The sequence below is a fragment of the Nestor notabilis genome, unplaced genomic scaffold (assembly GCF_000696875.1).
Source record: "Nestor notabilis isolate BGI_N333 unplaced genomic scaffold, ASM69687v1 scaffold4867, whole genome shotgun sequence".
Classification (NCBI taxonomy): domain Eukaryota; kingdom Metazoa; phylum Chordata; class Aves; order Psittaciformes; family Psittacidae; genus Nestor; species Nestor notabilis.
In genome coordinates this window covers 58,243-70,734 of record NW_009935939.1, presented here as the reverse complement: position 1 = coordinate 70,734, position 12,492 = coordinate 58,243, and the positions used below count along the sequence as shown (strand labels likewise).

The following is a 12,492-nucleotide window of genomic DNA, read 5'->3' as shown; positions in this document are numbered from 1 at the left end:
CTGCTGAAAGTGCTTTCAGCACTTCAAAGGGGATAGTCTAGTTACGAGAAGTAAATCCTGTTAAGGTTTACAATTCAGGATAGTCAAAAGGCTCTAGATGAGAGGTTACAGTGTAAATTTTAAAGACACATTTTTATAATACTTTAGTTTCATATTGAAAATTTAATTCTCTTCTGTCCCTATATAGGCTGGTAGACTTTTCAGCCAGAGCCAAGGACAGTATTGAGTAATCATTAATTCCAGATTAATTTACATATAGATCCGTAAATTAAGATGGTTAACAATGCAACCTATTACCTGGAAACATTTAGAATAAAACCACTTTTGATTCACACGTAACAGTTCTGAATCACATAGAAGTTGCTCAGTGGCTTATAAATGAGGCCCATGAAAATATGTACTGAAATACTTGCAGTGTTGGCCTACAACACCGACTATAAAGTTGTCATGTGTGGATAGAAAATCTTGTCTTTAACACATGGGTCAAGATTTCCTTGCTTTAAATATATGAAGATAATTTACACATGTATCTTAGGGTACACAAATATATATAAATAGTAACATTTCCACACTACAAGGTTACTAAAAAGCTTCACAATGGGAATGTGAAATGATCAGGGAAGGAATTTACCATGATGTCTTCCATAACAAACCTATTTCAATCATGTCTGTTTAAAAAAACCCAAAAAAGTCAACTCAGTCAACATACTAAATGAGCAAGGCTCCTGGAACATTTACAGAACACTATTTGGAATTAATTCATCAAAGTATTATTCTTCATGACAGTCTGGATGTATTTTCCATCTATAGGTGTCTACAGCTTCTAGTAATACGTTCAGGTCTGTAAGGATTCCCACAAGAGTGCAGGACCATGTTTCCTTGTTCACACACTATTATTGAGTAGTTTCTTCGCAATGCATTCCCAGTAACCATTAATTCATGCAATACTTACAACAATGAGTTCATAAAGAAATAGTCTTTTTTTTTTGTTAGCATGGCAGTCTTCCTTCATCCTCTTCACAACATGCGCAACTCTCTCTGATTCTTTATCAGCATGTGCCTCATTAAAGTCATCCAAAGACATATGTGAATATCCTAGCACCTCAGCCAAAGCTCTCCAGTCATAAACACTCTCTGATACTGTAGACAGAACTAGCGAGTAAATGTAAGTCAGTTTTTTGAATGGCAATGCAATTTGCTCAACAAGATTCCTGGTTGTTAGTTCACTATCAGCAGTGTCCATAGCTTGTTCTTTAGAAATCACTTTAATGTTTTTGCAATGTACAAGACCAATCTTTTTTCTGAGAACTCCTACATACCACTCTTTTATTTTAGTTTGTCCAATGGCTTTTACTTTATCTTCACCCAGAAGTGCTATTGTGTCCCCTTTAAAATATTCTAGCAAATAGTCAATCTTATTTTGACGTAACACAGTTTTCAAGGCCACTCCATAAGCATTAACACTCAAAGCTTTATCTTGAAACTTTGGGTATTTAACTGTTGGCATTAAAAGCCAAGGCTCAGACTTGATTTCTTTGCAGTTTTTTAAGCGCTTTGGCCTATTGATAATTCCACTTAATTTTGGAGCTGGATCAGGAGTTGTAACATGGAATTGCGTTACTTGGCTACTTTTTGAGACTTTAATCTGAACAAGGAAAACAAAGAAATGCATCTCCTTACATCCAACCATGGAAAACAGGAACTGTTGGTGGACCATTTCACCAGTTTTCAGCTCTTCCTCTTTAATATTTTTGCTTTGGTCTTCCATCTTCACATCAAAATCTGGATCACAGGATACCAAAGAAATGTTTAGATCTTGTGGCTTTTCAAGCAGAAATGTATGTTTTCCCCACAGCTGAAACACAACTGGAGGCATGTTTTTCCCTCCCTTTTTTATATCACAAACTGTGAGTTTTCCTGGAATGTAGTTATGACCAAAAACTGTAAAAACTGCTGTAAAAGATGGATGAATATGTTTGGGACCATAAATTCCAACTGAGACTATTCTATGAACATAGTCCCAGACGTTAGTTGCTGGAGGCTGGATTTTGTTTGCTTGTACAGCAATCACTGCATACATCACATGACTTAGGTCTGTTAGCTTCACTTGTATGGTATCTTGATAAGTGTAGCAATTCTCTAGCTTCTTAAAAGGCCCCTCTTTATTGAGACTAAGAAAACACACAATGTCACTCATAACTTGGCTGAGTGGATCATTCTTCACTTTAGCTGCGACTTTCACCTCTAGGAAAATGGCTTCCCTTGTGTTGAGGTTGCTCAGTGAAAGTTCTATCAGAGGACTTACAGTGCTGGACATCTCGTTGTTAAATGATGATGGAGGGTTAAGGATAGCCTTTAAACCAACTTCTTGAAATTCTCCAGGTAATACATGACCCACAGGGACATGAACGTTGATATCTGAGTCAGGTAGCTGTACTGAGCCCCCTTCATGATTTAGTTTACAAACTACATGAATGTCTGTAGCTTGCGTTTGTGCCCATCCAGGACTATGGCTCATGGCTTCTAAATCTAGGCAAGACCGGGTGAGTTGTCGGTGACTCAACCAAGCCATCTTGTAGGCTTCACGGTCATTTTGAAGCCATGTCATGTCTGAAGCTATAGGTTTTTGAGGTGTTGTCTTGCGAGGATTAAATCTTCTGTTATCAACAATATCCAAGAAGTCAGAAACACTCTTGGATCGTTCAGATCTTCTTGCTGAAGTCTTTCTTAGAAGACAATCAATATCTAGCTCATCGCCTGAGGAAGCCAAAGAATCCCTGTTGCTAGAAACTTTAGAGAATAAATAGGGTTTTTCTTTTAAGATCGAAAGGTATTTATTATTTTCATTTCTATTTGAAGCAGCTATGTCATGTACAAAGGGGTTGGAGGCTGACAGTTCATTCCAGAAGGGATTAGTCTTGGAAACAACCTTGGTATGTCTGAATACATCAGACCAGTCAATGTCCAAATCCGCTTTGCTTTCATTGACATCTGTTTCAAAGAAAAACACAGAAGCATTTTCTAAAGCACAGAGACTTGAGACATTCCATTAGTTTCCAACTGATAGTCTGTTAAGCCAACAGGTGACTAAACTTATCCTCCTAAAATGCATATAGATAATTTATATATTTTTCCTTCATGTTTGTAAAGAGTATCAATATTGATTTCTAAGTAGCATTAAGACTTTGCTAATAGAAAGAGAGCTAACAAATTACTGGTGAAGGATGTAAAACATCTTCTGCAAGGTGCATATTGTTATCAACTCCTATGACTATTAAATGGTATCAAGTATGCTAAGGTCCCATGTGGTTTAAAAACTTTTATTCCAGTAATCTTTGGCCTCTTAAAAAATACAACGGATTGCTTTCCTTTCTGTCTAACTCTCTGCAAAGATTAAATAACTACTGTTTCATTTTTCAAATACTGTAGACAGTAGAGACAAACGTATTATTCAGGATTCCTTTTCTTGCTAATGCACATGCATTTAATTGATAACAGCACTCTTACAATTTATCTTGGTGTGTGTGGAATTTGTTATACTAGCTTTCCATTAAAAGAATTCATTGTCATAATTTATGAGGTCTTGTACGATTTGAAGTTTGGAGAGAAATGTTTTTGTGGCTATTAACTTTTCTGAGGTTGTACTTAAATAGACAAATGGAGTGTGTAAGTAATATTTAAATATACTTTCTAATAAAAATACTCATTATTAACTGTAATGTCTATTTTTTCTGAAGGCAAGGTGTGCTTATATTTTATATTACAAGCTGTTCACAGAAGCTGGTTTATAGGTTGATTAAAACTCACGCTTCTTGCAACTAATAGAGTATCTGCAACTTTCTGTGCTAAGGATTTCTATTACTTCACTATTCCATTATTTTGCTATATAGAGAGATTAATCCATCCCTTCTTTGTACATCCTTGTAAAGAATTTTAATTCAACATTTCTATTCTTTCAGCATATCTATATCCTTCATTATTACACTTTCTATAGTACCTTCCATCTGCAAGGTTACTAACTATTGCTCAATTGCAAGGACAGTGCATTCAACCACAAAAAAAAAAAAGTGAAATGTTAGTAATTTTTTCTTTTTTTCCATTTAATTTGTCATGAATTGTGACAAAAAAACAAAAACATTAATTTTTTCCACAGCTCCAGAAAAATCCCAATTTGGAGGAACCAAAGCGGAATTTACCTGCTTCCCAGATGCCCATCTGCAAGGCATTAGCATTGTGTTGAGGAGAGCCTTCCAGGTGAGCTGCAGAGGGGAGTGAGCCCAGGGGAAGCCTCTTTTCCCTCAGACACCCAGCCTTGGCCAGGGCACCAGATGCGGATGGGCTGCTCAGCATCAGCTGAAAAGTCCTTTTGTTCTGCAGACCAAAAGCTTTCCTAGTGCTGTGATGCTATTATAGTCAGATCATTATCAGCTATTAAAAATTATATTAACTAGTCCCAAAAGAAATGTGAGGGGTTTAATCCGTTTTTTTTCCCCCATCCTAGAGGGCTATGTTTCTACAGGAAAATTCTGAGCAGTAAACTCTGGCAGAGCCTGAGTCATTAGGCTGGACACTTTTCTCATGCCAAGGTAACAGCACACATTACTGGGTGCAGAAAGTTAGAGAGGAAACAATTCCTGCTCCCCAGCTCACACAGCAAGTGCCAGGTTCACCGTTACTCCCATCTGCAGCTGGACAAAAAGCTAGGAGAATGCCTACCTTGTGGAGGGAAATGTTTTCTTAACTTTTGGGTTAAAACAGCAACGAGATTAAATCAACTTTGTTGAGACTTCAGTTTTTAAACTGGCCTATCTCCAAAATTACTTTGCCTTCCTGGTTCTTAAATCCCCAAATTAATGTAGTTTAGCTAAGAACTCCCTCTTCTCTTCCTTTGACATTTATTCATGCAAGGTTAATGACTCTAGCTCTTCCTATCAACCTGTCTGACCCATGTTTTTGCTATGGCAGAGGACAAAGGACTTCTCTTATACGACAGCAAGTTTCTTCTAGGGGACCTTGTGACAATCCCACATCTCCTGATTCCAGGGACATCTACAATGGCCTGAATAGTGCAAAACACAAGCAATAAAAAAATATATTTTAAAAAGTGTACAGGGGTTTACAGCTATTTTCTCTTGACAATATTCAGAGTTTTTCAGAAATAAAGACTTTAGGTGGAGAGCCTTAGTATAGAAAGTAGCAGAAGAAACATACTGTAGCTGGCTGAAGTTGTCCGGACATCCACATCAATCAAAGTCCCCTCTGACCTGCTCCGTGGAATCTCTTCGCTGGTTACGGAATCTGTTCCACTACTGGAAGTGTTTACCTCCTAGAAAACAGTTAAACATATAAAACATCATCAAGTTTGCAATTTGAAAAACTGGAAACTGTTGAAGAATAATTGAGCTTTGCTCCTGTGATGTGACATAAATGGAAAAAAAGTGAAGTCATGGTCTGCCCAAGAGCATCACAATCCTGAGTCTCTCTCATTTGCAACAAAAACAGCAGATACTACAGCTGCTGTACAATATGGTACCTCAGTCCATAGTGAAGTTCAATAACCCACATAATTCAACATCTTGCAGTTGGAACTGAGCCAATTGTACAATAACTTCCATTCAGGTCTTTTTTAAAAAAGAAACATCCTAATATCTGTTTTCAGATAAGTTTGACTAGAATCATGACAGGTGCAGAGCTAGATCTGTGCCTTCCTTTGCCAATTAATATAAAGGACATCCAATTATTTCTGCTTTATTATTCTTCCTACGCTTTTCCCCGCAAGAACATCAGGTCAGATTTTCTTTTTAGTCTGTACATGAATGATTTGAAGTCCCTTTTCTTAGGGCCCACACCAGCACAGCAACAGCCCAAAGAGGGGACATTCAGGTCTCTCCTCTTCTTTGCTCTGGCTACAAGAATTTCTGTTTGGTTTTGATGTAGTTTGCAAGTGGACTGAACCACACGAGAGCTGTAAAACAGATGCTGCAGTTGAGAGATGGTCGACAGCAAAACTATTCCAAGGGCAGAGCAGGAGGGGAATCCCTCCGAGGCAGGCAATAGAAGGGTGAACCTCACAAGGTATCATTGCCTGATGCTACTTTCAGCTGCTCAGAAAAAAGATTTGCAGATCTTCAAAGGGGCACTGGATCTCCTACGTGCTGAAGCTACTGTGTCCCAGAAACAGAAGCTAGGGGAAATAAAATTTTCTGGATCTTTTTGTGCTGGAGAGCTCATCAAGTTAGTGCTATAAGCCAAGAGGTCATCTAGTGAATTTCCCAGAATCCTGTCACTGATCCTATATATAGTGGTGTATAAATGCTGATGGACAATTAATACATTAAACATATAGTTGAAAAGAAAACCCCCAAACAAACAAGGAAAAAAAAAAAAAAAGGTAAAAAAGCCAAAAGTTTTTAGGGTCCATCCACAGGATACAATAGCCAGCTTTGTTCAAGACTCTGAAATACTGCAGCCTGCTACTTCTACAGCAGCAATTGCAGCCTAAGCAGATCTCTTACTGTGGTTGTAAAAAAAGGAATTTTCAGTTACAATTTTAGTAGGTGAGTTATGGGAAAAAGGAAGCATACCTTATATCAAAGTATTACTGAATAGAAAATGGAAGTCTGCTGTCTGTTTCCATTACAAAATGCAACGGTTTAAGACATCTTTTTTTCCACCGCAAATGTAAATTGGTACTTTTTGTTCTTCCCACAAGAGCTACCTTCAGCTAATGGCAATCTGTTCAGGTGCTGATTTGCGCTCAGGCAGGGTGCAAGGCTGAGGTCAGGCTGAGCACAACTGTCACCCAGCCACTCTGCTATCACAAGGCTGTACGGACTTTTGAGTTCCTCTGTTGCCAGAAATGTCAAATGTTGGCTTTAGAAGTCCTAATTTCAGACACTGGTGAAAGCTAGCTTCCAAGACTAATACTTTGAGGATTCTGCTATTAATACCCCACCTGAAACAAACCAGAAATTAAAATGTCTCCTTAATCCCAACACCATAGTTCCAAGATCTGACATCTGTACCTGTATAAAAATATTACTGTTCCTTCTGTCTCTGATAAAAGACAGTGTCTTTGATAATGTGTACAGATTTCTTCAAAGGAAATAAATTTTGCTCTGCTGCTGCATCTCAAAATGTTGAAAAACTGAACACATTGTATGAACATGCAAGATTTTTATCTCAGGCTTCTTCTTCAGGAATTGGGGAGATTTAATTGCACCTGTCTAAGGTATCCATAGTCTAAAATCCTAATGTACAAGAAGAAATTCTACTTTTTACAATACCAGTGTATTTTTTTGCCAAAACTAATACAGACTGATAACTTACTGATCAATTCACATGTGAATAGAAGAACAGTTCTTTAAACAATTAAAAGACGCACAATTTTTTCAGTAGCTGTTTGAAGTGGGAAGCAGTAAGTAAGGGTAAGGAACAAATACAAAAATGCAAGTAGATGCACAGTGGCTAAAATAGGAAACCCATGGGGAAAGAGGAGGGAGAGAGAAAGAGAAAGAAAAACAATCTCTTTACACAGTGGGAGTATATTGACAGAGACATAACAACAAGACTGCATATGGAAGTTTTATAAATACTAAGAATTTCTGCAAATAGAATAAGCCATTTCCTAAAGTTCCCTCTGGGAACTCCTTAAAATCTTCACCGCTAGCCTGGCACAAGGACAGAAGAGGCGGATACTGAAAAGGAAAACCACTTTCAAAAATAAGTCATGCTTCCCCACCTCAAAAGCTTATGTGAGTGTGATGAGGGAGCCCTTGTGATTTAGGCACGTTTTCAAGCCAGCCAAGAAGAGGACAAGAGAAGGGGGAAGATATAATCAGTCCTGGGCAAAAGATAACCATGTCTGGTCAGCATGTTAAGGGATGTGGGAAATGCTGGGGACAAGCTATACACACACCATCGAGTATCGGGCAATGTGCCTCCTGAACATTTACATGATCTGGCAGCAGGGTTGCATCCTGTCTCTTGTGTGTTCCAGCCTAAGTGCTGGGAATGTATAAATCCCTAGCGTCTTTGTATAAGACTACAGAAATAAGAAAATCCAATGCTCCCCCTTTTCCATGGGTACATTCTGTGATAAAATAGCATCTCAAATTAAATTTTTGATAGGATAACCCTATTAATTAGGAACTTACCTGCACAAATACAGAAGAACTATCATGCAGAGAAAAGAGATAAATGCATATGGGATATAAAACTATACTGATCAGTGGCAAAGGGGAAAACCTTTTACTGAAAAAATTGAGAATTACGTATAGGAAGAATCAGAAGCTAAGCTTTTCATTTGCTGCAGCTACTGAGTAAGAAAGATGTAAACTGACAAGTGTTAACGGTGCAAAGAATTATTTGACTGACAGCATGTCAGCTCACAGTGTGAAGTGAGCAGGGAATGGAGAAACGAAGAGGTTGGAAAGAGATCAGCTATAGAGGTGACCAGGGAGTGAACCTGAGCAACTGCTGAGAGATATGGCATTTTTATGTATGAGGGCAAAAAACAGTGTGCCAGGTGCACTTTGCTGTTCAAGGCTGGATTGTATTGCTTGACCCATAAAGAGGGGGACTCAGGACCCAAAGTGCTGCCTGCAGGCGTATTGCAGCACTGTTACAGGGGAAGAAAAATGCATTAGGGGAAGAAAAATGCATTAGAGGAAGAAGAAAGTCTCAGGTAGAAAATTCAGTTTCACAGAAGTCAGGAGACAGATTTGCTGCAAATGGAATTTTTGCTGCATGTGATGCCTCCAGAAATCTCTTCCAGGTCTTTTAAAATTCAAGTGCACTGCTTTTTTTTTCTTTCCAGTCTTTTTACCAAAGAAAACATGTTCTGCTCTGCTTAAAATAGTGGTAAGGAAGAAGGTAAAAAAAACCCAAAAGCAAACACTTCCCCACTGCTTTTGCCCTCAAAAATGAGAAGGAATGCATTCCTCTGTTTTTAAAATATCAGCATCCCAGAGCAAAACGCTAGCAATTTTCCTTTCATTCAACCTTAACCCTTCCTCAAAAGCAGGTTGTACTAGGAGCAGAGCTCTCCCATGTCAGTGCCTTCCCATGGTTTTCTACATGAACCTTACACAGACAATGCTACTCAGCTATACCATTATTCACAACAATTCATGGAATCCAGAGGATGAAACTTATGCATTTGCAGAGACAGGACAAGCAACAGAAGGAGGTGATGAAGATGTGTTTCATTCCTCAGGGTTGCTTTTAGCTGGGAAAACACACACAGGGAAAATAACTTGCTAGTTATATAGGGTGGGTTGTTAGACTTACAAGTTTATTGCCAAAAAAAGGAACAAGATATATTCACCAGAATGTTAAGTATGGTGATCTGACCTGATCTGATCAAATACTGAGTATACCAGATTATTTAATTTCTATTACACAGAGAGAAGAAAAGGAATTCTAAAGAAAAGGAATTCTAAAGAAATACACAGAAGAGAGATGGTTTCAGAAGGCATTACCTGTCACCATTGAATCTAAAACACTGTCTGTTCTCTGCAGGTTAACATTTCCTAAGCAAACATTACACTAATAGGTCATATTTTGACAGTCCTTTGGTACTTGCGACCTGGAACAGCTTTATGCAGCTCAGAGTTTGGTGAAAGACGCTTGGACCTGAGTTTACCAATATGGGTATAGGGCTGAACTGTGGTACTGTAGCTAATGGTAGTACAGGATAGCAAACAAAACCTTCAGTTGAAGCGATAAAGCCTTCGACTTACTCTCTTAGCCTGGTGCATGTGAGGAAGTCAAGGAAATGCAGCTGTATCTCATTTTGAACAGAGACAGAAATGGCTTTTAATGTTCACCTTCAAGAGATCTCAACCATTACCTTATTAATGCTTGGCAGCAACCTTAATGCTTTAGTATGATCCTATTACTTATAACTTTGCATATAATAGAATTCTCAATTGATGTATCTACTAGTTTCGTCTGCTGTTATGCAGCTGTCAAGTTTGGTAGCTACTTTTTCAATGTTCTGAAAATTTATCACCCTGTGGGAACTGCAGAGCCATTCACACTCCTTCCTGAACCAACGGTGTAAGCTTTCTGCAGACCCAACATATGTCTACACTGCTGCTTGTAACTGACGGAATTGCTGCTTGTAATACTGCATCTGAGCTAGCATCAAAGTGTAGAGCTAGTAGTCTCAGCACAACAAAAACAGGGTTTGAAGTGGGTCATCCTCCCAGTAGATTTCCACAAGTTCACAAGTGGGTTTTTACAGCCTCTGGTCAGCTCTGGAAGGCCCAGAACTGACTGCTTTACAGGCCTGTTGGGGCTGTATGGAAGCAAAAATGACTATATCGTAGACACTCCCTCTGCAAAGCAACTATCCTTCCTTCCATTCCAAATATCTGTGCTTCTAAAATTGCTTAGTGTAAGCATAAGGGCTAGAACATTTTTTTTTTCCAATTACAAACTTTACATTAGGGAATATTGCTTTCCAGAATCCTCAAGAATGTGTAGTTAAGTCTTGATGTTGTCTTTGAGGTTTCAGCTACCACTCTGAAATACTCCATGCTTCCTCTTTGACCTCAGGAAAAAAAGAAATATGTTGCCATCTGCTTACATTAGCAAGTAACTTTTTAAAGAGCAGAAAATGGAAAGTAAAGATATCACTAACAAATTAATTAAAGGATCTAACTTCATACTGTTAAATTGTAATATTTCCTCTTTTTGCTGAACAGAGAAAACTGCAATGTATTAGCTTAATTTTTCTATGAACTCATTTCCTTACTACCTCCCAAAAGCCTCTGATTTCTTCTTCTCTATTTAATTAGACTTTGACTTACAACCAAGCTGCATGCAGAAGCTACACTGGGTCTTTAACTGAGCAGCTAACCTGTTAGTGTCGAGTGGAGATAAAGCTTAAGACATCTGCACACTAGCTTGGCTTAAAGCCTACTCCCAACTATGCACAGTCTTTATTATACTCTTCCCCAGGAAAAGCTCATGTCTGTCTGTTAATGCCAAAAGTCAGGTTTGTAGAGTGACAGATAGGAGCTGTGGTCTTTGAGGGCAGGAAACAGTGGTGAGGGACAGAAGTAGCGGTAGCTTTAACAGTACTGAATGATTTACAATCTCAGAGCTAAATGAAAGGATAACAAAAGAAAATCAGCTTTTTAAAAGACAGAAATCCTTTCTATTCCTCAGAGTCACAGTGATATGACCAAAAAACCCAAAAGAAGCTTCCTCTGTCTGGAAGACTTCATTTTGGCAACATCTGACTAACACTTTTCCACTTACGTAAGAAAACAGCATACCTACTATCTACCCAGAAAGCAAGTAAAGCATACAGTTTCTAGACAATCAAACCCAGGTCAAGTAGCGAAGTAGTTTTTCATTAGGAACTGACAATCAGGCATTTAGGAGTTGCACGTTAAGAAATAATTACTTTTAAATTTAAAGGCTGAGCACACGCAGGGGGAAAATCCTTCTTGACTTTCAACATTTAAATGTCTTATCTGGTCCAGTGATGCGAGAAGAGAAATCCTACAAAAGCTGTGCTCTTTTTGCAGCATCAGGGCAAAGCAGAATGCACCAAGTAACCCACCTGGAGAGAAAGGGTCGGTGCTCATAGCTCTCAAAGTTCTTAAAATTATAATTGCAATTAACATTAAGAAGAGATCTTAAGTGCCTGTATGAGCTGGATATGTTGCAAATATGTACAATGTTTTTTCTGCTCTTCCAGGCTAAAAATGCTATAACAAAGCATTGCAGATGCACTATGCCAGGACCCAGTCTTAAGCATCCAACTGAGGAACTAAATTGCCTCTCAGTATGCTGCCTGGACACCAACGCTTTACTTTGGACAGATGTAGATTAAAGATACATTAGTAAAACATGCAATGAGAACCTTGAAGGCAGTCATACCTGATACCCAGGCATATAAAAGATGCCTTTACTCTCCTGGTGTTCTGGTTTCAGCAAACTTGGGTGAGGACCTGGAGAAAGATACCAGGCAGTGAACATGGCAGTGTACTGTGCTTCTTGATGAGACAGTGGACTAGAAAGGGCTCTTTCCATAAGCACAACAGACTTCTGCTCCAGTGGAAAGGAAAAACACATCAGAAAGCCTGCACTGTCAGGTGGACCTTTTTACATAGAACCACTTTGGTTTGATTTTGGTTAACGTGGGGGGAAGGGAGGGAAAGGACACAAAAAATAAAAAGCCATAAACACACAACACACACACCAGAAAGTAAGTTAACATGGCAAGTCACATGAATAGTTTGCTTTCAATGCTTAAACTATGTCAGGCAGGCTTTCAAGATGTATAAACTAACCAAGAAGAAATCCCAGTTGTGTAGGGTATGAATGGAGCAGCAGAGAGAGGGGACTCAAGTCAGTCACTTATTCCATTTCTCCCAGGAAATATAAAGAGAGGTCAATACAGAGAGGGTAGAAATGATGGAAGAAGGTGACACATGAGCAGCTCAACATGATAAAAAATAAAATAGGCAGCCA

At 38.6% G+C, this 12,492-nt stretch overlaps 1 protein-coding gene across 1 annotated transcript in view; it reads right to left on the bottom strand.

Annotated features, from left to right (window-relative positions):
* MACC1 (metastasis associated in colon cancer 1) overlaps window positions 1-12,492 on the bottom strand; it is a 67,862-nt gene that overhangs the window by 6,672 nt on the left and 48,698 nt on the right. The window contains exons 3-4 of the mRNA XM_010018069.1: window positions 5,212-5,326; window positions 953-2,991 (exon numbers count right to left, since the gene is read on the bottom strand). Of these exons, the coding sequence (XP_010016371.1) occupies window positions 953-2,991; window positions 5,212-5,326 (2,154 nt within the window). The remainder of the gene's footprint in view (window positions 1-952; window positions 2,992-5,211; window positions 5,327-12,492) is intronic.